Below are 26,810 nucleotides of genomic sequence, written 5' to 3'. Positions count from 1 at the left end.
TAATAAGGCAATAAGAAAAAAATTCTAAATTTTTTATCTCTTTAATTGCTGTCCACTTAAATAGGAAAAAAAAAATCCAGTTGAAGCCTTTGTACTTTCCACTTTCCTGCTTCTAAAATTTCATCCTTCCACTTCCCCAAATAACTTCTACAGGAAACAAACAGCACACACTTAAAATAAAAGCAGCACCCTTAACTATAAATTATATGATCATGTAGTTTTAAGTCCATTAGATTTGTGTTCTGTTCTTTTTCATAACTAATATCTATATAAGAAAAGTTTATATCTTCCAATGTACTTGAACATACATGGATTTAAGCTATCTATCCTATAATGAGAGCTTTAAAAGGAGAAACCTTATTTGGTGACGTAATCCTTCACTTAGAATCTCAAAGCAAGAAACAGAAATAGTTGTAAGGATACACACATTTACCTCTGTTCACTTCACAATACCTCTATATGGCAGAAGAGATATTAGCCAATATCCACTAGAATAGATAAAATTTAGTGGTAATACTACATGTTGGTGAAAACGTGAAGGTACTAGACCTCTCACACACTGACGGCAGGAATACAAAATGATACTCTGTTTTTGGAAAATAGTTGGGCAGTTTCTTGTAAAGTTAAACATATCTATGCTATAATCAGGCAATTTCCAGTCCTAAGTGTTTACCAAAAACAAATTTGTTACATATTTTTTAAAGACATAAAAATATTTATGGCAGCTTTATTCATAACCCAAAGCTGGGAACAACCCAAATGTCTGAACAGAAGACTGAGAAAAAAAAAAGTGGTATTCATATTCATACAATGGAATACTCTCAAAAAATACCATGGATGAAGAAAAAAGCATTACTGTGTGAAAGAAGCCAGACACAAAAGAATATATATTGTATGATTCACACAAAAGAATACATATTACATGATTCCATTTATATGAAGTGTAAGAACTGGCAAAACTCATCTTTGATGATAGAAATCAGGGCAGTGGTTGGTTGGGCAGGGGTTGGTGATATGGGTTGGAGAGGAACATGAGGAATCTTTCTGGAATGACGAAAAAGATTTACACCTTGATTGGGATGGTGGCTCGTGTAGGGGTATATAACGTGTATGGTCAAAATTCATCAAACAATACACTTAAGATCAGTGTGTCTTAATGCATTTAATTATGTTACAATACGGAATAATTTTAAATGACACTAGAAAAGAAGAATGGGTACTATCAGTAAACTAGAAATTTGAGAAATGCCTAAAAGACAAAATGAAGAAACAAAAAAAAAAAAAAGAAAGACAGCTCAAAGCATTTGTAAAAGAAAATTAATATAGAGAATTACAAATCTCTCCCCAGAGAATCTCCAAACTCAGTCAACAAATGGCAACAGCAGAGGTGGTCTTGGAGGTGTGGGGCACCATTAACAAAATTAGCTGAAGAATCCCACTGAGCACTCCCAGACCACCTGGGCTCCTCCCTCTGCCAGCTTATTCTGAACAACAGGTTTTAGTGACCGATTCCCCCAGGATGAAACCTTGAAAATGTACAGTCCACCTAAGGAAACCTCTAAGATGTGAGTGCTGAGGCTGGAGACCAAAGCTGAAAATAGCCAGAAGTAACTTCAGAATTCCACAAGGATAAGAGAAATAAAGTAATGAGAGAAAGAAACTGATGATACTGATATTTTCTTCCAGGCCACACCTTAAGTACATCTTTCTCTCAAATGGGAGTATGGGAGTTCTGACACAGACCCCTAGCACTAGATTTGAAAAAGTGAGATAGTTAAGCCCAGGTATCATATGAATTCCAGGAGGGAGGAAGCCCACACCCAGGAGACAAGCTCTGTACTGTGCCTCTCCCCCACAGTCTAGGGAGACAGGCTACGTAAACTGGAACCTACATTCACCAAGAAGCAAACAGGGATTCTCTAGCGCAAATAAGAACAGGCAACCACAAACCATCAAACATTTGAAAACAACATGAGAGTTAAGACACAGGACTCAAAAAATAACATTCCATAAAATGAAACATAATAGAGGAAAAACAGAAAATTTTAAATTAAGAAGAATTAATATCCTCAAATGAAAATATTAAGAAATATTAAGAAAATTAAAAAATAACATTTAATATTTTATTAAATATTAAATATCAATATTAAAATAAAAACAGATTGCTATTAAAATAAAGGTTTATAAATGAAATAAACTCAATGGCAGAGATAAAAGAAATTTACTTAATGGTATTGTGATATCCTCAGATGAAAATAAAAGAAACCATTATTGACATTAGTATTATAACAATCAGTTTAAGCAATAAACATAATTATGTGAATTCTCATAGCAATTAAAGTCAGAGAAATAATTTCGTCCAACATCATCAAAGGCAAAGCTATGGCTTAAATGTAGTCCCAACCAAAAAAAAAAAAAAAAAAACCAAAGAAGAAGAAAAAAAGACAGAGACAGCAAGAAAACATATATTCAAGTGTATGTCTGCACTTACATATACACACATACATTTATATCACACACACACACATATGGTCTATAGTCAACATATATTTTGCTTTTGAGTTGAAATTACTTTTACTCCAGGTGGCAGCAGAAAGAAATGACTTGTAAATGGAATAGACTGGACTAGGTTGGAGCAAGAAGCTGATTCACTATACCGTTAACTGCCTCATTGCCTCAATGTTAAAGTGGCCCAGCCAATTTTGTTCTAGTCTATGAACCCAGTGCTCTAAACACCCAACTTAGTACTATGAGGACTTGTTCATAGTAGGGACTACATACAAGCATTCTATCAATGTAAATCCATCCCCATTACTGGGAAAATTCATTCTAAGCGTATGTCTGAGGGCCTTCCACATCTATTAGATGTACACGTTAATGATGACAGCTATGTGACTCAACAGTGTTTCTCTGTTTGTCTCTGGCTACCAGGAAGCTCACAGTCAAATACCGTGCTCTATCATAAAAAAATATATTTCATTCCCTTTAAATGGCATATCTGGGCCCTCATCTTTTCATTGTTCCTATTTCTTTTTCTTTTCCTTTAAGTCTCTCCATATCTTTTGGAAAACACTCAGGATATAAAGAAATACAAAGAAAAGCTAGTGATGGGTAACCCTTTATGCAATCCTGGACTCTGAATTAGAAAGTCCTTCCAATTTCAAAAATTTTCAATAAAAATAGCAGTCCTAATTAAAAACAAACAAACAAACAAAAAAACAAACAGAAAAAACAAGGCTCATCACTCAGGCACACTTTGCACTTACCTGCACTATTTTCCTCTGACATTACAGTGTGGCAGAGAGCAAGTAACCTAAGGAATTCATGCACTTTGGGATCACCCAGATTAATGGATTCCAGCAGATGGTGGTCAAAGAATTCAAACGTTCTATCGGCTTGAGGGTTGACTGAGAAATCCACAGCCTTTTTCTGTAGAACAACAACAACAAAACTGTAGACCTCATTTCAACAAGAATCTTTTAAAATTCCAAACACTTCCTCTAAGTATTTTTAGCGCTTCTATGATTTTTCAGCCTTGAAAGTCTGGCACTAAAATGGCTTTCTATTTCTTCATTACTGTTAAATATTATCTTATTTCAGAGCCATGTACCCAGAGCGTTAAACCTTCCAAAAGCATACAGGGAAGAAAAATATCTAGTGGCTGTGCAGATCCTCAAATGTTTATTGCAACTCCAAAATACAAAGAAGTCCTGAAAACTGGAAGTTTTTACCAAAACCTATTTGATGGCAAAACTTGACTTAAACTCATTTTGGCAGCAATATCTGCCCTGAAGTGGTATGTGCCTAACTACAGACGTTTTAAAATCTACTTAGGGTGAATTAATATTTTCTGATATAAAATTAATGTGTTCAATTACAGAGTACTTTTTTGGCTCTCAATGGAGATACTGCATAATATAATGACAGAATTAAAATCAGAATCTTGAGATATTTGTCCTAACATGTTCACTGCAGCATTATTTACAATAGCCATGAGGCAGAAATAACATAAATGTCCATTTACAGATGAACAGATAAAGAATATGTGGTATATACATACAACAGAATGTTATTCAGACATTAAAAAAAAAAAGAAATCCTGTCCCTTTACAGTATAACATAAATGAACCTGGAGGGCACTATGCTAAGTGAAATAAACCAGTCACAAAAGAATAAATATTGCATGATTCCATTTATAGGAGGTATCTAAAGTAATAAAATTCATGGAAACAGAGTGTCAAATGGTAGTTTCCCAGGACTAGAAGAATGGGGAAGTGGGGAATTTCAGTTCAATGATTATTACAGAGCTCCAGACATGCAAGGTGTAAAAGTTCTACTGATCTCCTGCACAACACTGTACCCAATGTGAACAATAGTTTATGGTCCACTTAAAAGTTTGTTGAGTTAAAAAAAAAAAAACAAGATGAATAAAGGACAGAACAAAATAGTAGAAGATAATTCAATAGTAAATAAGATCTCTGTTAAGTCACTGACTTCCAAAAAGCACTAAATGTACTTCTAAAAGTTTATTACCCAAAGCATTAAACCTGTGATAATGTCTGTGCAAAAAGTTAACAGGAAAATACTTTTGCTATATACTTTGTCTTAGAGACTGCAGAATAATACTTTATATATAATACTTATATATCCAAGTATATGAGAAGACCTGTATAAAAGAAACTCCATTAGTTGTGTTTATTCCAGAATCATAGAGACTTACTTAATCACAGATTGTTTTGTTCGTGTAATAAAATTTGAAAACAACTGCACTTTGGTGGTGGTGGGGGGGGAGATCAACTCACTAGTGAGGAGTAAAATGCCCCCTGGCCTTAGACGTCCCTAAGACCCTCCAGAGAAGAAACTGACTCAAAGAGATTATAGCCTGTCAAACGTCATTCAGTATAGTCAGCAAATAGTTCTGAACAGATATTTCTTATGAACCCTTCTTGAAACTGGAGGATACACTTCAGCCAAATAAAAGACAACTGGAAAAACAGTAGGAAAGGGAGTAGTTAATGGCATGCACCAAATCTCTTTAACTGAAGAACTAAATATAAAAGAAACAGATTAGGATGGCAAAACAAAATGCATATACTATGTACCTTGCCTACGTAGCAAAGACTACTAAAAAACTGGGAAAAGCTTCTGATTTCCTCATTTTAGTATTTGAAGGTTAGAAGATGTAATTTAAAGATTCAAATCAACTAAGAAATTTATCTATCTATATATATTTAAGATAAAGAAGAATCATTAATAAATACAGTAGGAAAATACAAGGGAAAGAAGGAGAAATATAATAATTTTACCACTGTTCATGTTAGAAAATTGATAGACACTGTCTTCTGAAAAAATGTTAAGAGTATTATATAAACTCTTGAAAGTTTACAACAGAGAAATAATAAAATACTTTCCTAAACAATACGAGAGAAGCACAGAGTCCCTATAAAGAATTATTAAAAATTATAAAAATAAAGGAAGACAGACCTAAAATACCAAAACAGAGCTAAGATAAGATATACCCCAATGTAGATGGCCCAAACTCACTTATTAAAAAACCAGTTGCAAAGCAAAATCCAACCACACACCATACATAAGAGACACACCTTAAACAGTTACTCAGGAACACTGAAAATAAAAGGTGGGCAACGCAAATCAAAAGAAACCAGGAGTCATGATCTTATATCAAGTAAGGCTGAATTCAGGACAAGAAGAATTAAATGAGTCAAAGAACAGCAGCACATTCATAACAAAAATGTAACCACTGTGAACATGAATATACCCCAAAATAGCATCAAAACACATAAAACAATTATTTCAGGCTCTAGGGGAAGGAATAGCTCACTGGTAGAGCACATGCTTAGCAGGCATGATAGTCCTGGGTTCACTCCCCAGTTCTCCCTCCAAACACAAATAAACAAGTGAACGTAACTACCTCCCCCCAAAATAATAAACAAACAGGCTCTACAGGAGCTCGAGAGAGACAGAAATTCAGAACAGTTTAACCTCTTGAATTAAGCAGAGAATATAAATAAAACATAAATAATGAAATAGAAGACCTAAGTAATATAATTAATAAGGTAGAACTAAATGACATATAGCTAGTTTTATAACTTGAAACCAGACTTTAATAAGCTTTCTTTTTAAGGCCCCTGGAACACTGACAACAATTGATCAGATTAAGCCACAAAGAAAACCCCAATAAATTCCAAAAAGTAGAAATAACACAAATCTACTCTTTTACTAAAAGTACAATAAAAGTAGAGGGGGAAAGGCCCAACCACTTGGAAATTTTAAAGCTCTTCCTTAAAAAGTCATGGTTCAATGTGATATTCAAATTGATACGACAAAAATAAAGATACTTTAATATACTACAGGCCAAAATCCAGGTGATAAAACTAAAGGAGCATTCAGAGGAAAATAACCTCTGAACATTGCATTAAAAAAAGAAAGAATAAAAATAAGTAAGTTAAGCATCCAAGTATGAAGTTAGAAAAAGAATAAAAAAGAAACTTAAGGAATAAGGAAAGAAAGCATTAATAAAGACAAAAGCAGAGCTTATTAGTTAAAACACAGGAAAAAATATATAAAGAATAAATAAGTCCAAAAGCTGTACTTTTTGTAGGAGAAAGGGGCAACTCTCTAACAAAATCAAGACAGGGAAGGAAAAAGATGAACAAATATAAGAAATGTTAAAAAAAAAAATAGCCACAGATAAAGAGGAAATTAAAAGAATCATGAGACTTCATTGCTAAACTTCAAGGCCCAGATCATTTTGACATTATATATTCTGTTTCACAGGATATGAAAAAAAGGAACAATTATTCTCTTTCTAAAGCAAATATAACATTGGTAGCATAACAAATATCACCTCTAAAAAGAACACTGAGGACTAATATGTCTCACAAATCTCAATGCACATATTTAAATAAAGCATTAGCAAACAGAATCTAGCAGCATGTTGGAAAAACTGTTCAACATGACAAGTCACGTTTATTCTCAGAAACTGTGGATGCATGATAATCCAATAGAAAAGTGGGTAAAAATGAAATAAAATATTAAAAATATAACAAGATGTTCAATTTCATCATAATAAGAGAAATTAAAATTAGAACCATATTGATATACCACTTTTTAGACAGTCTTGTCAAAGATCAAAAACTCTTGATAAAACCTATTTTGGTAAGGGTTGGGGAAAGCAGGCACTCTTGCACACTGCCTGTGACAGGGTTAACTGGTGTAAATTCTAAAGAGGACAATTTGGCAATATTTATCAAATTATAAATGCTAATACCAATAGATAAACAAGTTTATACTGTATAGCACAGGGAACTATATTCTATATCTTATAGTAGCTTACAGTGAAAGAGAATGTGAAAAAGAATATATGTATGTTCATGTATGACTGAAGCATTGTGCTGTACACAAGAAACTGACACAACACTTTAAACTGACTAGACTTCAATCAATCAATCAGTCAATAAATGCTCATACCTTTTGATTTAGCAATTCCATTTCTAGAAATGGAACTTGTTAGAGAGCATAAAATAACGCTATTATTTTTGCTGCATCTTCTTTACCAGCAAAATCTTGGAAGTATTCTGAATGTCCATTCCTGTCTCCTCACGTAAATTATGGAACATCAGTATAAAAGAATACTATTCAGCTATAAAAAGAATAAGGGAGTACTTTTTTTTTCACTAATCTTGGAAGATCTTAATCATTGCTGAGGAAGAAAGTTCAGAATAATATTATTAGTTCACTACCACCTATGTAAGAAATGGAGAAATGTGCTTGCTTGTATATAATAAATATCTCTAAAAGAAAAAAAAAAGAACAGAGGGAACTGTGGTTGGGGAACCTAAATGAAAAGGAATTCTGAACCAGATGAATCTACCTTTTTTGTGTGTGTGTGTTACATGTTAAGTATCTCATCTGGTCATAGTGGCAATCAGGCATCTAGGAACTCAACATTTTTAAAAAGCATGTACAATTTGAAATTAAAAGTAAGAATGAAACTTTATCACCTCCAGACCTTAGTCATATCTGTCTTCTGACCCATGTCATCGTGTACTTCACCTGCAAAACAAAAATTGAGATTTAAAAATAAATGAAATTGAAACAAAATTTAGACAAAGAAATACACTTATTTATAAAGAACCATTACTAGATGACATTACGATTTCAAATCTAGACTTTAGGAGTGTTTTCAAACTGTAACCCTAGACATGGCAATTAACACAGAGATACCTATGTTTGCCACAGATAGAACTAAAATGCAGTGCACATTAAAACAAAGTAAGATCACAATTGTGTTTTTCTGTAAATTTTAACATTATGTCGTTAAATTATGTATGATGCTTGCAAGAGGCAAACTTTTGTTTTCCACTTTATCCCCCATTGTTGAGGAATCCAAAATGATATCCAAGACAGACCAGTTCTCCTCAATGTTAGAGCTTGGTGAGGACGTCTTTGTCTGTCTTGGTTTGGGTCAGATACATCTATGTAATATCAAGGTCAAATTAGCATGTAAAGATAAAAAAATGTCAGTGCCTTCTGTACTCAGAGAACACAGCCACTTATGTGCCAAACATTTAATAACAACTATTCTTAGTAAAAAGCCAATATGTGCTTATTACAGGTATACTAAAAAATACAGGATGTTTATAGCAGAAAATAAAAATTACTAATAGACCTACCACTCAGAGATAACCGGTATTTATAGTTTTTTCATACTGATTGTGTGTGTACACATACATTCATCATACTGTTCATAAATTTCTGGTTCCTACTGTTTTTTAACCAACATGTGTGAATTTCTCCTGTCATTAAAAGTTCTTTGTGAATCTAATTTTAAATGGTCGTATAATAGCTCATGCAGCATAATTTATTTTAGCTTTCCCCTATCTGGAAGCTTTTAAATTTTTTCTAACTTTTGCTTGGCATTTGAAGGATTAATACTATTTGCCAGGACCATGTTTCTTGCAATGGTAGTAAGAGTTATCTGTATCAATCCTGTGGCAGGCACTTATATTATCACTAATATTTATAACAAACTTGCAAGAGGGAGATTTTCATTCCTGTGTTGTGGATGAGGGAACTGAAAAACAGAACTCAAAGTGACATGACTCAACTAAAGCTAAAAAAGTCAGTCCACTAGGTTTTTTAACTCAGGTCTCTCTCTCTTTTCACTAACCAATACTATAGCTCCCCAAAAGCACTTGATAAACAGTTATTTGTTGTTTTCCTGGGTCTCAGGTCTAAATCCAGAAAGCAGTGAGGATGCTGTGTGAGAGGAGTCCCTGAATTAGGGAACGAGCCCAGCCTAGCACCTGGAATTTAAATCCAAACTCACCATGGTTATTTTCCAGTCATTACCCCCATTCGCTAACTGTGATAAATAGTAAAAACAAAACTGTCTTTTCGTAAAATGGTCTCCCCATGGAGAGCCCTTTTATAAGGCTGGTGATAGAAGTGAAGAAAAACTGAAGTCTAAGAAAATAGTTCTGAGAAAAAAATAGAAGCTTTACATAAATCAGAGTAGAGTATCAAATTTTTCCAAGGCCTAGATCTACAGTATAAATAAGGCCAATTGTATGGGAGAAAAAAAGAGATCCTGGAACATTCTGTGAGTGCTTTATTAAGAACATGCTTTAATGACATAATAAATGCATTATAAATTAGAATGGCATATATAAATTAAGGGTCTAAAGGGGTTACTTAAATCTTTCAGTTACGTTCCTGAGTTTCATGAGGGAAATTGCAAGCTATCAGGATTTATCCATATGGAGAGTTGCAAAGATCTTGGGATATATATTCCTTGTGAAAATCAAGGGACTTCTCTAAAAATACCCCTGTGCCAAACATACCTACGAATAAATCTCAGTCCATGTGTCTGACAATTTCCTTAGGGTTATTTTCTAGAAGTTATTATTATTATTATTATTATTATTATTATCATTATTATATTAAGTACCATGGAAAGAGAATCCAAAAGGTTTACAAAATTCAAAATATCTTCAATAAGCTAACTAAAATTTTCCCATTCAAACTGCTCTTTAGGTTGTACTTTAAGAAAGCCTCTGAAAAATAATACCAAAAGAAGAGAATTTTGTAAGGTTCTATTTTATTTGCCAGTCTTTATGAACAGTGATATAAGAAATGCACAGTGTAACTGAGGGCTTGTGTAAGTCCAAGTTGAAAATCATCTGGAACACTACCAGAGAAGGGGGCAGGGTGCGGGCAGAGGAAAGGTGAGGAAACCATGGAGACCACGAGTTATGGGACAGGGTAGCAGAGGAAGCTCATAAGGCAGGAGAGTATGAAAATCAACTTCTTGTATTTCTTAGCTTTGTTCAAAGTCAAATCTTACTTTAAAATATTTGTCAATGTGTGAAGTTTCACATCAGGAGACAAAGGTTTCTCTCTCTTGGATTTCCCTGACTTCCTGAGATTTCTGTGTTGAGAAAGTGGACACTCTAGTCCTGTGGAGTGAGACAGGGAGGCCAACAGAACCCAACAGGAGCCTTTCGGGGAGCTTCTGTGCTCTCAGCAGAAGGAACTGTCTGCTAACTGGCCAAAGTCGGACTGACAAGGGTCACATGTAACTAGAACACTTGAAAATACAATACAGAGCAAATATCCTGACAAAAGTATACAAACAGGAACTGGATATTGAAGAACTAGCTTGTCCAACCACTCAAAGTAGCCCTATACAGTGTGAATTCTCCGGAATGAACTCTAAATTCTTACAAACACAGGCACTAACATCAATTCTAGATCCATTAGGAAGCAAGTATTAAATACTGCTTTTACTGAGATAAATCAGGGCACGAAGAACTTGTCCTCCTAAGATATGGGTCTATTAAGCACCATAGAGCAGGTCACACAGCTGGAGCTCCAAAAGGAACCCTGGACAGTATTACATCCAAGTCCCATCCCCACCCACGAATGGCAACAAATCCAAAGTTTCATCTGAATTATTCAACACTCATCCAACAAATATCTGTGCAGTATTTATTATGTACCAAGCACTATGTTAGATACTGGGGGTGCCCATATTCATAAGAAAGCCAGTGAGGGTTTTAGAGTTTTTCATTTAAAAATTCATAGAGTTGCTTACTTGTTTAAGGACTGTTGACAATATCAAGACAAAGGAACTGTTTCCCTTACCGTAAATTCTCCCATTGATGGAACATTTTTTAAAAGTCATGATGTTTTGAGTGAGGGTGCCCGTTTTGTCAGAAAAAATATATTCTATCTGGCCCAGTTCCTCATTGAGTGTGGTTGTGCGAGCTTCAGCAGGTGTTGCCTTCTCAGAGTAATACATCTTCCGATCCCAGTTTATAAAATAACTGTGTCCCAGACGAATTACTTCCACACTGTCATCCATTCAAGTGGAAAAAATAAAGAGAATTACTCCATCAATTTCAGAACATACAGAGATTTGCCAGAGTAAGAAGTCTGCCAACAACTTCAGAGTTTAGAAAAAAATGTGGATACTCTGTCCCTGGATCCTAGTGACCTTCAGAGGCATCTCAGTAGAGTCTGTTCATACACCATCCTGTCATTTCCTTGTAGCACTCTGAAACAGTGGGCTGGCTTTGCAGAAAGCCTTAGGGAATGTTCCATGGTTCTCTACTTAGAGACAGGCCCAGATTTCTTGTGTAGCATATTGTTGTTTGATGTGGCTTCACTTTGACAGGAGGCAGAAAGAAGTATCTCTGTGAAGCACTAAGCAAACCATAGCAGATACTGAGTAAAAACCCAGTGTGTTGTCATATTACTTTGCCCATTTACCAGGAAAAGAGTGTCTCATAATCCAGTGGTGATTTATGACTTTCCAACTCTAGAAGTCAAATTTGAACTCTGAAGCCAAAGGTATGAACTTTTTCAGTCTTTCTCATACAGAAGGCCAAATCAATTTCCAAAATGGTTATAACAGCGTTAAGTATCTACCATTAGATTACTGAAAATTATCTTTTAGTCTCGCCAAGTCAAATGGCATCTCACTACTGTTTACTGCACTTCTTTTCATCAGTGAGTTGAACATTTTTTTTCAAATTTTATTGACCAGTTGTATTTCTTCTTTGAACCAACTAATTGCATTACCTGCCTATTTCAAGTTTCCTATTCTAGTATTAGTGTGTTTCTTACTGATTAGTAAGAATTATATACATATATAGATAAAACATATATATAATGCCAATATGTTACCCAGTTTATCATTCATCTTTTAATTTTGTTTCCACTATTTTTGATAGAAAGACATTATCTTTTTAATTGATCAAATTTATCAAGTTTATAGTTTCTGTTTATAGTCTGAGATTTGCTTAGATAGGACTTCCCTATGCCAAAAATACATAGAGAGAGAGATATCTATATTTTCTTCTAGTTCTTTATTGATTTTACACATTTAATTCTTTATCACAATTAGAATTTTCTGAAGTATGATGTGCATATGAGACACTAATTTCAACTTTTACCAAAAAAAGCTATTCATCACCGTTTGTTGAACAATGAATCCTTTCCACTATTGTGTTGAGATGCTCCCACGTCACATATAAATTATTTCTTCACTAAAATCTGTTTTAGGAATTTCAGTTTTGTTCTTTCATGTGTCACTTAATGCATCTCATTTTTATTATTATAGCTTTATAAAATTTTTAATACCTGGAAAGAGGTAAGAAAACCTTTATTCTTTTCTTTTGCCAAAATTCTTAGTTATAATCACTCATTTATTCTTTCTGATAGAATCGATGTATTCATCTGAATAAACTTAAGAATCAATGTATCAGCTTTCTCATAAAACTTATTTTGGGAATTTTTATTAAGGTTATATTAAACTCTTAATTATTTGAAAAGAATAGATATTGTATAATACTTAATCACAGTTTCAAGGAATAGGATAAATCTCTCCAGGAATTCAATTTTGAAAAAAAAAAAATACTTGTTGGTAAAGGGTTTTAGTTTAATTCTGATTCGCTTGCTTTTCACATAGGTCCACACTATAGCTTGACAGATTTCTTCCTGTATATTATATCTTTATTGATGGGATGATTTTTAATTGCTATTGGTTTAAAGGAAAGTATTTATAATACTAAAATTTTTCTAGTGTTAAAAAAGTGACTATGTCATAAAATCCAACATGTCACTGAACTATCTTACTAAAAGTTTTACAGAATTTGGGGGGGTTGGTTTCTAGGTTCATAATCACATAGTCTCTGCTCTTCCTAATAGATTCATTTCAGTTTCAGTTTCATGTCTCCCATTTTATTCATTGGTATTTTAGTTGCACGTCTTAGTACGTTAACAAGGACATCCAGAATAGCGTAAGATAGTAATGATAAAGCAGGGACCCAGAGCTTATTTCCAATATTAATGGGAATTAAGCCTTGCTTTTCTCATCTGAAAAACTGACAAAGCAGACAGCAGCCTGATCATGCAACCTTTGAACATTTGTTTTCTTGAAGACAAAAGACGACACCCAAGTCCTTTCTGGGCATTAAAGTTGATGCTTCCAGTTGTCCAGACATGACCTACCTACATTTCCCTCCCCCAAAATGGTATGGTGTCAGTTCACTGTCTAACTATTTAAATGGTAACACTTTTACTCACCCAAACTAAAAATCACACTATGACTCTACAGAATCCTAAGATAGAAAAGTAAGATAGAAAAGTCACACTCTACATATATTTATTTATGTATTTTCCTGTTATGATTACTCCTCATATCGCCTGCATCCCCCTCCCTCATAAGTTCCTTGCTGGCTGTTCTAGTTCATTCACCCAGAAGCCATGAGCACTCATTGTGGACCAGGCATGGTGCCTCACCTATCACAGGCAGCCAGTCAATGTTGAATGAGTGAATCCTGACCCTCTATTCCCTAGTTTCACCAATAAGGACTTAAGACTTAGAGAGGTTAAGCAACTAGCCCAAGGTCACGCAAGTAATTAACCACAGAACCAAGACTAGAAGTCAGGCATGTATAAAGTCAGTGCAGCCCCGGCCTTAAGAATGCCATAAAAATAGCACTGTGCAGGTTAACTGTGCCATCACGTGACGCTTTCATTTACCTGAAAGTAAAATGTCTCTCTCAAAATCAAAGCAAAATGAATGGAGGACAGAACCTGATCTTTCTGTGTCGCAGTATAAGCCAATGGAAGTATTCTAAATTAATTTGAATTCTTTGACCTTAAAACAGTCTGTAGAGAGGAAGGGTATCATTTTTGTTTGGGAAAAGAGGATTTAGGAGAATCACAGTGGAACACTCAGCCCTTTGGTTTACAATAGCAGGAAAAGGAGACAAATGTTCAGAGTTAACATAATCAAGCAGCCTAAAATGCTCAAAGAACTGGGCTTATGATTCCATCCATTTTGTTGCAAAACAAGCAACATGGAAACAAGTTCCTATTGCTTTGAAAAAACACTCAAAAACTAATTTCTTGGGAGTACAATAGCCACATTTCTTAAAATGATGTATTACAAAATTGTAGCTGGGTATGTTTTCACACTGCAGGCAAACTGACAGCAGAGAAATACCCTACCAAAATCATCATCCTGTGCTCAAGTGGAATTATTAACCATTCAAAGTAAATTCTGCACTTTTATCCTCCAATGACATGGCACTAGTTTATTCCTTGTACCTATTCAGAGGTCTAATGGGAGCTCCGGTAGAAGAACTTCATCCCTCCCAACAGAAACACCTGGGAGTTCTGTTTTTCTAGACCTTAGTCTTAGCAACTGGAAATTCTCTAGAATGCTTTTTTCCCTCAGGTTGAGATCAGAATCACTGTTCTAATTTGGTGAGAGAAAAAAAAAAAAAACCTCACATTTATTTTCATCAATACGATGCCTTACCAACAGGTAGAAAATTCTAGCCCCTTTGTTTTTCTCTTGTTGTCTTCGCTCATTAATAAATCATGCACAGCTTAGGCACAGAGTGAAAACACTGTGCCAAGTGTCTGAATATTTGGGTTTGGATCTTCGTTCTGTCCCTAACCAGCTCCGCAATCCTGAGCAAATCATCTCATTTATAGAAGTTCAGTAATAACTACTTTGAAAGACTGTTGAGAGACCTAAATGAGATAAAGCATGTGGAAGCACTTTGTGTAAAATATAAAATGCTGTCTAGAGGCAAGGTGATATTATTTGGAACAAAAAGGATCTCAGAAGTCAATTATTCTAATCTTTTTATTTTGCATAAAGCACGTATTTCATAGGCAAACGAAGGCACAGAGAAGCCAAGTGGTTTCTTCAAGGTCACCCAGCTATTAGTAGCAGTGCCAAGATTAGAACTTGGGTTTGGACTGTTCCAGACAAGTTTTCTTCCTGCCACTGAAGGGGATACAATGGAAGGAAAAGGAATGCTAACCTGGCAATCTAGCCTTGGTCTTGAAAAAAAAATTTTTTTTTCAATCATTAAATGAAAAATGTACTTCAAAGAAGAGTATATACCGAGTATATTCCTTTGTGAGGACACATGAAATTGCACATGTGCAGATGGTAAGCCACGATGAGCATTAGTTGTTCATTTCGACATAAAAGGAAAGCTATAAAAGCTGACCATAGTTCCTCTGGCAAAGAGCAGGGTTTACTATAGACTTTGTTACTGGATACAAGCATGAGAGGTCCTCAGAATCAAAGATGAGCTGGTAAGATACATTTTAAGTAGAGTCCGCTCTAACCACAGCTCCAGAAGGCCCAAAGCAATTTGTGGTGTTGTGGCCACATGCCACTACTTCAACTCAATTTCCCACAACTTGACATTTCAGTTTCCTGACCACTCTGCAAAACAAGGGTGGATTTTGTGCATTAAACTTCCCTTGCCTCATCATAGTCAGGATTTTGGAAAGAGAGAAAAAGAAACTCGTAAAAATTAGTGGGGATTTAGGGCTGGTGATTTTGTGTATCGTTAAAAATACTGGTGATGAGGAACATCTACAACCAAGTCTCATCTTGGCTCCAATGTCTTTGGGGCTGTCTGACTCAGTATTAGTGGGATTAGTATCAAGATTTTCTCAAGTACAGATTCTAGGGCCAACTTCTAAGCCTTATCAAATCGATAGATAGATAGATAGATAGACAGATAGATAGATAGATAGATAGAGATAGATAGGTATGTATAGATATAGATATACACACCCACATATAAGAGGGAGGGGAGGTGTGGATGGATGGATGGACGGACGGACAGATAGATAGATGGACACATAGATAGATTGGCAGATAGACCATTTTACCTCTAGTTGGTACGACCAAATCTAGAAATCACAGATCAAGCCATAGAGGGAGCTAGAAATCAAACATCTTCAACAATGGATAAGCACCACCAACTATATTTCAACTCCTTCACATACTCAATGATAATTACTAATACAAACGGGAAAAATTAATATTCATTAAGCTCTTACAATGTGTCAGGCATCTGTCTAAGAGTTTTACAGGTCTGTTTACTCCTCATATAATCTTGTTAAGTGGAACTATTAATGAGGACACTGAGGCCCCAGAAGGGAAGTAACTTGCCCAAGGTTATGGAGCTGGTAAGTGGTAGAAGAAGGTTTGAATCCAGGTCTTTGGAGCCAGACTAGCAGCAGGGAGGCATCCATCTCAACAGATCTCCCCAAATATTCTTCTGTTTCTTTCCCAATGTCAACCCAATTCCAACAGATCAGGCTGCCTGAGATTATATTGTAGTCCATGTATTCCAAAGAAAAACATTCCCGAGAAACCAAATCAAATCAAGAAGAAAATAAGACACACTTATCGTAATTTGAAAATGTGAAAGTTAAACAGATTAAACTGCTCAGTTGCCTCATTTGTAACAGATGTAGCAGATCATAAGCAGTGAGAGGGAGACATCTACCTCACTGTTGTAATTTTAAAGCACACGGAAATGATTACACAGAACAAAGGCTTCTGACAAAATGGCTTCACCAAAGAATAAACTCTCATCTTACCTCACATATAATGAAATGGGTACAACTGTATTGAGAATAATAATATACGACCAGAATGTTAAGAATCCCGAGAACACGGAGTTCTTCTCTCCTTCATTCCCAAAGAGGAAAGTTCTGAATTGGTTCCCAACTTGATTCTCCCAGATTGAATTTCCTATCGCAAGAATAATTCCTAAGCATATCAGAAACCCAAAAATCTGAAATGAGAATAGAGGTTTGGTTAACTTAAATCCAAAACTAGTCACATCAATGCAATCTGATTATATTCCTAACTCCAAGAAACTGTCACTTGAACAGAAAGTTATGCAAAGGTCTTCTTACTTACTAATCACCCAAGTAGCAGGTAATATATTTATGCTGGAAACTTGGCTAAATATTTTACATACATTTTCTCACTTAAGTCTCTCACTGACTCTGTGAGATAGGAACAAACATTATTCACACTTTGCAGGCCAAGAACAAAATAAAACAGAAGCCCACACAGATTATGTAACTTGTCCACGGCCACAAAGCTAGTAACTTTACTAACTTCACATCCTCTACTTGTGAAGAGTGCATATATGTAATTGGCTTACGTACAGAAGACCACATGTCCTGCTTTGCCCTGGTCAGCCTGATTTATATCTGTTATCCAGGTATACCATTAATAGCATTCCCTCTTTCACCTTCAAAAGTGTTCTGTTTGAATCATAAATAATATGGTAACCCAAGTATAAAAGCAAAAGGAGGAAAACATCATGAATAAAGAACTGTCTCAGACTAGTTAAGTCTCTTGACTACAGATCTAACTGTGCAATGCTTACTTCAAGTCAACAAGAAAGATGAGGATTAATTAAAATACTGTATGACAGATACTTTATTTTTGAGACTAAAAAAAAAAGAAGCAACTTGAAAACTGTTAGCCAATTCTTACATTGTGACTGGTATCAGTACTAGCAAGGCAGACATTTGGGAGGGATAGCAACTAGGAAGACAAAAGGTCAGTGCCTTTTAAGTAGGCTTGGAAAGGAAGGACACAGAGTCAGTGAACACATAACAGCTACACCGAACACAATGTTCTGGGGACTTTGCTGAGTGTCACACTGTGTTAGGAGCGGAGACCAGCCACTGATGAGAGAGGAGTGGGGCTAGAAAACAGGAACGTATTTCTCTTCTATTTCTTTTTTCCTTCAAGAAAGAATATTCAGACACTCCAGGACTGACTACTTCTTAATTCAGTTCATGAACAAAATAGGCACGTAAGAAGACAAAGTTGGGGAACATCTGATTTAAAGTATATTAGAAAGCCGTGTATTAGAGAAAAGTAAAATTGTGAATCCCCCAAATCCTATCAGTTTGGTACCTGCCTCACAGTATTCTCTTTTCTTTCAATGGCTAATACTACAAAATAACTGCAGTGAGTTACTTTAACAGCATTAAAGGCCCTAATTTAGCGTGGACTCCACTTTTAATTCCCCAATGGATCATTCAGTTTCCTAATATGAAAAGCTGGGACAGTCTCTGCTTCACAATGAGCAATTAATTTGACTCTGTGGTGGATGCACACACAATCGCCATGCAAGACCTCCAAGTGGGTTCAAGGCAACTTAAACCGGGAATTCTAGGAGGAGGGCACAGGCTCCTTCCGGGCATGTCCCTTGGCCTCATGGACTCTGCTGTGCTGGGGGAGGAAAGCCCAGGTCTAAGAGTAACACTGAAAGTAAAACAGTCTGGCCAATATTCTGTTCCCCAAAAAGAGTTCATTTCCTTCTTTCCTTACTCAGAGTCTGGCTATTACATATCAGGTAAGCAAATATAGATTGAGCTCAGATTCTTTACAATGGCTTTTAAGTCTGTAGTAGGGCAGGTGGGGAAACATGGTTCAAAGTCACTGTCCTTTTATTTCAAAGTTAGTGTTTTCAAACTTAACCCTAACATAAGCAGGCAAAGCAACATTACAAAAAAAAAGTCAGATAATCAGATCCATAGCATGAGGCAGTGCAAGAGTAACTGATAAAGGGGTGAGATGCAAAGAAGACTTGACTGTACTGGGTTCACCAGTGATAGAGAAAATCATCCCCAAAAAATCAGAGAAGGATAAAAAAAAAAATTCAGAGCAAAGAGACAGCCATGGGCTAGGAGGTTCAGAAGCCTTCATGAAGGAGCTGAACAGGGACTGGGCTTCACAGGATTCGTATGCAGAAAGAGCTACATAATCTTCAGGAATCAGTGCAAAATAAAAATGCAAGACTTCTTGTTCATAAATTATTAAGAGTTTTTCTACACACTGACAGCAGATCTATAAGCCAAGTGTGAGGCCTTTCTGTGTATGACCTCACACATCCACACCCGGGAAGTCAGTTCTGTGAGCTATGGAGATGTGCATAAACATAAGATGACAAAGAGAACAAACTACTTTAAATATCATGTATTGTTTTTTAAAAACAAATCTTTGGCAATATGGAGAACCTGCAAGACCATGAAGCCCTCCAGAAGAACTAACCTCTCATGAGAAACTCTACCAATGGTTGAGAAACCATAATCCAGGAAGGAGAAGGCAACGTAACTGGACCCTAAATGTAAAATTCCCAAATACAAATTCCACAAGAAGAATGTAGACTTCTGAAAGAATTCCCAGCACAATATAAGAAATATATTAGTCTGACAATGACTAATGATATTGCCCAATTTTGTTAGTAACTTACCCATAGTACTAGAGTATTCATCAATCTATCAATGCTTGTCCTCTTAAACTTTGTCTTACCACTGTTCTGCATTAGTTTAGTGTCAGGACCTGCAAAAAAAAAAAAAAAGAAATAACAACTTGAAATGATTAGATGATATTATTATCATCATCATTCATCATTTTATTATTATTAACTCCTACTTATATCAAATGTTCCTGAAAGGGAAATACTGTGGTTGTTTTTGTCAAAATAATTTGACTTTTATTAAGAGTAGGGATTATTTTAAGTTGTTTATGATTCTCAACTGGTGGCTTAATAACAACCCTGGAAACACAGGAAAATTAGTCTTCTTAAAACTGGATAAATCCAGGCAGAACTTGTAATTAAAAGGTTTAAGAAAAGCTATTTTTCAAAAATCTGTAAATGGGTGTGCTTACAGTTTGAAGCAATTAAAGATAAAGAAGTCAATCAAATTGAGGAATAACTTGGAAATGACTAAAGGAACGTAGTAATGAGCACAATTCAAAACACTAAGGTCAAAAATGGAAAGTTAGGACAAGAAATCAAATTCTGGCTCTGTTTTCCAAAAAGATGTGAAGTGCCTTTAATGGAGGAACTAGAATAACTCCAAACAATACAAGAGCAAATAATTTAAACCTTCATTGTGTACTGCACACTGTGGATAAAATATGCATTTTTGTAAGGGCAAGAATTGTCTTAAATCCTGTGTTAGATTTATTTCAAGTAATTCTCTTAAGTCTCATGTTTCATATTTACTAAGTGCCTTCTTCAAGAAATTCTAAAAATACTATTAAGTGCTTAAGAAATAGATTATTAGACGATTAACAAAGGAGACTGTCGGATTATACTGCTAAGGAAATTCCTGGTGGACAAGGAAGACACTCAATAAAACCAATTACATTATAATTATAATTTTAATTATATCTGACTTCCCTAGTGTTCCTTCCCCATATTGTCTTCCCACAGTTATGACCAATCCATGTAGCCACTTAATACTTGAGGAGAGGGGAAAGGAAAGAAGGGAGGCACACAGGGAATTACACACCATTTGAGATGTCAGGAAGAATGAGCATATCCTTAAAAGATTCCTTTACTTAGAAAATAAACTGGAGCAAAGACTGGGATCTCATAATAATTCACTGCTTTGAGTTGGAAATTGTACCCCAGTGTCCTGTTCCCAGCCACTGCTGTGTGAAGGAAACCACCCACATTTTCTCAGAATTATTTATTAAAATCATATGGACATTAAGATTGGGAAGTATTTCTTTGAAAAGATCACAAAGAGCAAACTGAGTTTGTGATTTCTAAAAGCTGAAATATTAGCTCACAGCGAAAAAAATGTGACAATGAATATATGTATGTTTGTGTATAACTGAAAAATTGTGCTCTACACTTGAATTTGACACATTGTAAAATGACTATAACTCAATCAAAAAAGTTAAAAAAAAAGAAACCTAACAGTCTGAACACAAAAAATAAAATAAAATAAAATAAAATAAAAGCTTAAATACTGACAGACCAGTTTTGTGCTAAAAATGTACACTTCTTAGGCATGCATATACACAGAGACTAGCAAAGAATCCACTTAGTGGGTTCTGAAGCATTTAACTATAACAGATGGATATACACATCTCTCCTGCCCTTCACAGTCACAGATCTTGAAAGAATTTTCTATACTCATCAGCCTGTTTCCTCATCTCCCACTCCTTTCTCAACCTAGTTTCTGGGTCAATCACTCCACCAAAACAGATCTCGTATTACCATCAACATCCTCCATACCTTCTTTGACCTCTCAGCAGACCTTGACACTGTTGACTATTCCATCCTTTTGAAACACACTCTTCCCTTTTGCTTCAGTTGTTCGATATTCTGCTTTTCCTCCAACCTCTTTGGTATCTTGTCTGTCATGATGCTCACTCCTATCTACCCAGCCATTAAATACTGGAACTTCTTAAGAAACAGGCATAGGCCATCTTCTCTTCTTTCTCAGTCTACCCTCCCTGAGCAATCTCATCTAAGACGACAGCTCCAATTAACACCTATAGGCCAAATGTATATATCCAGCTCAGACTGCTTCTCTGATCTCTAAACTCAGATATTTAAGTCCATGTATTTTGTTGCCTATATGGTAACTTCACCTGAATCTTTCTAAGGCCCCTCAAGAGGCCCCTGTCAAGCCCAACTTGTCATCTTCCTCCGGGGTTCCTTATCTCAGGGAATGACACAACCATTCATCCAGTTGCGAAAGGCGGGAGAAACCTAAGAGTCTGGTCTATCTCCATGACTCCCATCCTAATCCAAAGTACCTTCAACTCAAAAAGCCTAACAACTTTGTTTCCCCACATCTACTGTGCCACCACTCCAATCACACACGTCTTCCCGGACACTATTTACCAACTTTACATAAACACTGTAGGGAAGAGTGAACCTTTCAAATTTAACACACATACACACACCACCTTTTTGAAAAATTTGCAATGCCTTCCCAAAGTTCTTAGGATAAAGACCAAAATTCTGGATACAGACCACAAGGTCCTGCGTGGTCCGGCCCTTATCCTTGTCTCTGGTCACCTATCCATTTCTATCCTCCATGCTCTCCATGCTCTACACTGGCCTTCTTAAGTCTTTTTACCTCCTCATCCTCAACTCTGCCAAAGGGCCTTTGCCTATGATGTGCCTTTTAGCTAACTTGTTCTTTCCCTCCATATTCCTCCACTAAATACTATTATGAATCCATGTTCTTTTTCTTCAGAGCACTGCTCAGTTTGAGATTATTTACTCATTACTACAATTATTTGAGATTAATGTCTCTCTCCTACTCAAAACTCATGAGTGAGGAGACTGCACCTGTGTTTTTTTCTTCACATGCTTCACTGCAAATAAGTAAGCAGTATAGTGCCTGCCACATAGTAGGTGCTCAATAAATAATGAATTAATTTATTAAATACCTGCGATGTTTTAGGCAATGTACATATACGCTTTTCACCTATTATCTCACTAATGCTTAAAATAAGCCAAAAAAATTAGGTACTATTATCCTAGTTCACTAATAATGAAACTGAGGCTTAAAGAATTTAAATAACTTGCCTGAGATTTTTTTTTATCTAGTAAGCATCAGAGCAAAAATTAGAACCCAGATATGTCTAATCTAAAGCTCTTGCTTTTAACCACAATTTTTAAAATATGAAGTAGTCCACCAACTCATTAATTCACTGACTCATTCAGTCAATGTATATTTAGGACCATGACTCATTCAGAGTCAAATAGGAAATAGATGAAACATCGAAAAAGGATAATTAGAGAAAGGTTTATTTATAAAGGGACTCTTTATAAAAATGTAGGTGGAGGTATAAGAGAAGTAAAAGGTTAATGCAGTAACTAAGGACTTAGTAGCAATCAAGATGTTTCTCCATTTACACCAGAAGGGAGAAATGAGGGGAAGAGGTGGTTGCTAGACTCTAAAAGAGAGAGCTGTGTAAAGTTTGCAGCCTTTAGAGAAAGAGTGACTTTATGTTGAGGGACCCAGCCAGCCTGTAGTGATGACACAGGGAGGTAATCTGGGGGAATAAATACTTGATCTCTGTCTTCTTCCTTAAATCTCTTCCCAGGGATCCCTAATGATAGAACCAAAGGTCAAGGAAACCTACTAATGTAAACCATACAAGTCAGCCTTCCAGGGCAGAGAGATGAGTGGGAAATGGTGTGAACAGATCTGGAGGGACAAATGGAAGACACCCAGCACAAAAACCTACTAGGCACCAAGATGGTGTTGACTCCTTAAATGAATAAGACTTCTATCCTCAAAAATGGGACTTTCTCCCCTCTTAAGATAAAGGAAAAGCCATGACCAGGAAGGCATGGTCTGGCTATTAATAGATATTAAACCCTCATAAATTATACATTGGTGAAGTAAACCATGCTTGTATCAACTATACTCCTTGCACAATCCTTAATGGCAGGTACAACTAGAGTAATAATACAGAAAGAATGGTTAATAATTTGTTTCGGATAACTGCCGTAGGATCTAGGTGTTCACCTGGAACTAGTTCCCCACATTGGATGTCTCAAGACTTAGGGGTTCTGAGACACTCGTTTGTTCAATTCTGACATTGACAAAACAGTTATTCCTCTGCCTGACATTATTCTAATTTAAGCTTTCTATTGACATCCATGCCTAGACTAAAGCCAACACAGGCATGCTCTGCCTCATGAACATGCCAGTGAACATCCAGGTCACATCACAAAAGAGGCTGATTTCCCACCTCTCCCTGCCGGGATCCAAGAGCAGTACGTCTTCCCAACTCTCAGACTACGGAGCAGACAGCGCACTCTGAACTGATGCCGAAAGAAGACAGAAGCAGGGAAGGAAGGAAAACAGCATTTGTCAAGCATCCTCTTCCACATGCATCGCCTCACTGAGCCTTTACGATGGCTCTCAAAGGTACTCATTCTCATCCCCAAGTTAACAGCAGAGAATGAAAGCTTAGGAAGTTTAAGTAATCAAGGTTTAACATGCCACAGCTGGTAAACAAATCTGAATCCAGATCTGTCCAATCCAAATTCTGTAAACTTTGTTATATTTGTTTGGAGAGAAACCCATTCAACCTACCACTCCACTTCTTTCCTACGTAGAGGCATTTCCCCACAGAGCCAACATTACAAAGAAACACTTGGGCCCCGAGTGGCTCCCAGCAGCTGTCCTAGCACAACATGCCATAGCTGGACTGTAATCCTGAATTGGTCATTCCACACAAGATCACACAAATGCAAACAAAAATTTGGGCTACAGCCCATTCCTAGGATGATGTACTCCTATTCCTCTAATGACAGGGAGCAAACCAAGAGGGCCCTTTCCATCAGAGGACCTCTAAGAAATCTCCTCTTCATTAAACGGTAAGATTAAAGTGGGAAGGTAAAGATGGGTCAATGTGTAAGTCTAGCACTCTGTTTCTCAATACAGGGAAGACGCAGATAAGGAAATACATGATCATAGGTTTATTTCCCTGACTAAAGAATAAAAGCATCCGATGAAAACATTACAAAGCCAGATTCATCCCCAGACAAAAGGACATATACTGCCTCATTTCTAGGGATTTCCCAAGTCCTTACTGTGGCAATGCCCCAAGCAGCAAGAGCCTGGCTAACACCCACAGCTGAGAGTATTTAAGAGGAACTGGGAGGATTCTTCTAGATTTGGAACATTTTTGAATCTTTAATGGACATTTCGTTGTGTTGAGGGAAGTCAGTTAAGAAAAAACATTCCAATTTTGATTACACATATAGTCAATGGGCCCAAAATACATCTGAATTTGGTGTCACAATAAACAGGATTTTAAAAAATCAAGAGCTGGCAGTTGAAGCCATGAGTACAATTTGGGAGGCTTTACGAAATGGTGCTACTGTAAGCTTCCTTGGCAGGAGAGTGCCATCGTGGGCCCTTGGAGATAAAGTAGAGCTGGAAACATGGCCAGCAGGAAAGAGACAACAGCCCTCCCCACCTCCGGCATGCACAGTCTTTCCAGGACCCATTGTCCTATTGACAAATAGGAGAAGAAGCTCTGAAGTACAAACAGAAATGACTGCAGATCATCTCTAAGAAGGCTTTTCCCAAAGGATTGCTTGGCCTTTGCAAACCACAAAATTAACAGCAGATCCAGGGGCTTGCTTTCATGCTCGTCCTCCACTTTATAGGCAGGTTGATTAACACAATGATGGGGATGACTGAGGTGGGGTTAGAGAAAGAGAAATTAAACAGTAGGTATCTAGCATCCACTGAATAACTAAGACTCAAGCACTCTTAAGAATAAGTTTGTGATGTCAGTGGTTCCTCGCACAGTGGGGCCCCACAGACTGTTTCCAGAGGAGCACTGTCTTCCCCTGGTGCCTGTAAGCCACAGTCAACCCACTGTGGCACCTTGCATGCCACAAAAGCATGGTGCCCATCCAACCTGGAGAGCCGCAGACTGTACCCACGCAGGTCTCAGGAGGGGCTCTCCCATAACCGACCCTGGGGAGTCAGCTGTACCTGCAAAAATAACCATTCCAAAGCACCAGCTGGTGTTTCTCAGGACACAGCCTCTCAGGATTATCTTCTCATTGTTGAGGGAGTGCTTGCTGTCCTTCCAAGAGAGGACTCCTGTGAATTTATCTAATTTGTTGTTAGGTGCCTCACAGACAATGATTCCTGTAAAATACAAAAAACAAACATCTTTACGTCTCCCCTTGAACTCTTTCGAAGCCCAGAGTACTGTCAGCACCTGACTTCTAACATGCAGTACATTTCCTTCTCTCCCAGACAGCGCAGTGCAACACATACACATATAGATACATATCCCAGGTTGTGCTAGGAAAAATCATCCAGGGGATATAAGGATGGAAATCCATCAGGTGTTCTGAGACTTAATTTCCTGCACTGTCCAAATAAGAATAGAAACCTCAGGAGCCATGGGGTATTTTATCCTTTAAAATAAATCACTCATCTCTACTTTAGGTTTAAAAAAAAATGATTTTTGAAAAGATAAAGCAGAGATGATCCTAAAAGTTCTTCTTATTTCATCTCTTTTTACTGAATGTAACTTTCACACAGGTTGAAATGGCATACTTCCAGTTTCACAAGCAAGGCTAATCGGGTTTTGCTAGGCTCATAATCAGAATTTCGGGGGTCCTACTATATTCCACCCCCAAGAAATGCGGGTTTTGTTGGCCACATGTGCCTGAGAATGCGTGTGATTCCTTTCAGCTGTTCTGTGCTTCTTATCTTGATTAGATTTAGAGTTCTGGGGATTCTCAAAGGCACCATATAACTTGCCCCAAACTGGCCAGAAGATGTTTCTAGTTTTGGGGTTTTTTTTTGTTTTTTTAAATACCAAGCCCATTCCAAACTAAGGGCATGCCCATTCCAAATCAATGAATCAATTTGTTCCATTAAAACAAGAAGAAAATAAACTTTTAGGGTGGGGATTCTCTTGACAGAAGAAGAAAATCAGAAATAATCTTTCATGGACCTGGTCACAAAATCTAACTATTAGATTCAAGTACATTTGCACTCCAAACAGTTAGGCTTAACTTTTTATAAGTAAAGAGTACAGAGGTTTGAAAGACAGAGGGAGAGAGGAAGGAACAGAGACAGGGAAGGAATGAAAAAGGAGACTGTGGGTCGATCCAAAC

General features: G+C 36.5%; 1 protein-coding gene across 1 annotated transcript in view; it reads right to left on the bottom strand.

The window, feature by feature from the left end:
* ATP8B4 (ATPase phospholipid transporting 8B4 (putative)) overlaps positions 1-26,810 on the bottom strand; it is a 214,210-nt gene that overhangs the window by 79,859 nt on the left and 107,541 nt on the right. Inside the window, exons 10-15 of the mRNA XM_015242742.3 lie at positions 25,669-25,827; positions 19,641-19,729; positions 16,957-17,153; positions 11,170-11,378; positions 8,033-8,076; positions 3,267-3,429 (exon numbers count right to left, since the gene is read on the bottom strand). Coding sequence (XP_015098228.2) covers positions 3,267-3,429; positions 8,033-8,076; positions 11,170-11,378; positions 16,957-17,153; positions 19,641-19,729; positions 25,669-25,827 — 861 coding nt within the window. The remainder of the gene's footprint in view (positions 1-3,266; positions 3,430-8,032; positions 8,077-11,169; positions 11,379-16,956; positions 17,154-19,640; positions 19,730-25,668; positions 25,828-26,810) is intronic.

Source organism: Vicugna pacos, chromosome 6 (assembly GCF_048564905.1).
Source record: "Vicugna pacos chromosome 6, VicPac4, whole genome shotgun sequence".
NCBI lineage: Eukaryota > Metazoa > Chordata > Mammalia > Artiodactyla > Camelidae > Vicugna > Vicugna pacos.
Note: the sequence above shows the minus strand (reverse complement) of the source record. Positions and strands in the feature narration are given on the sequence as shown.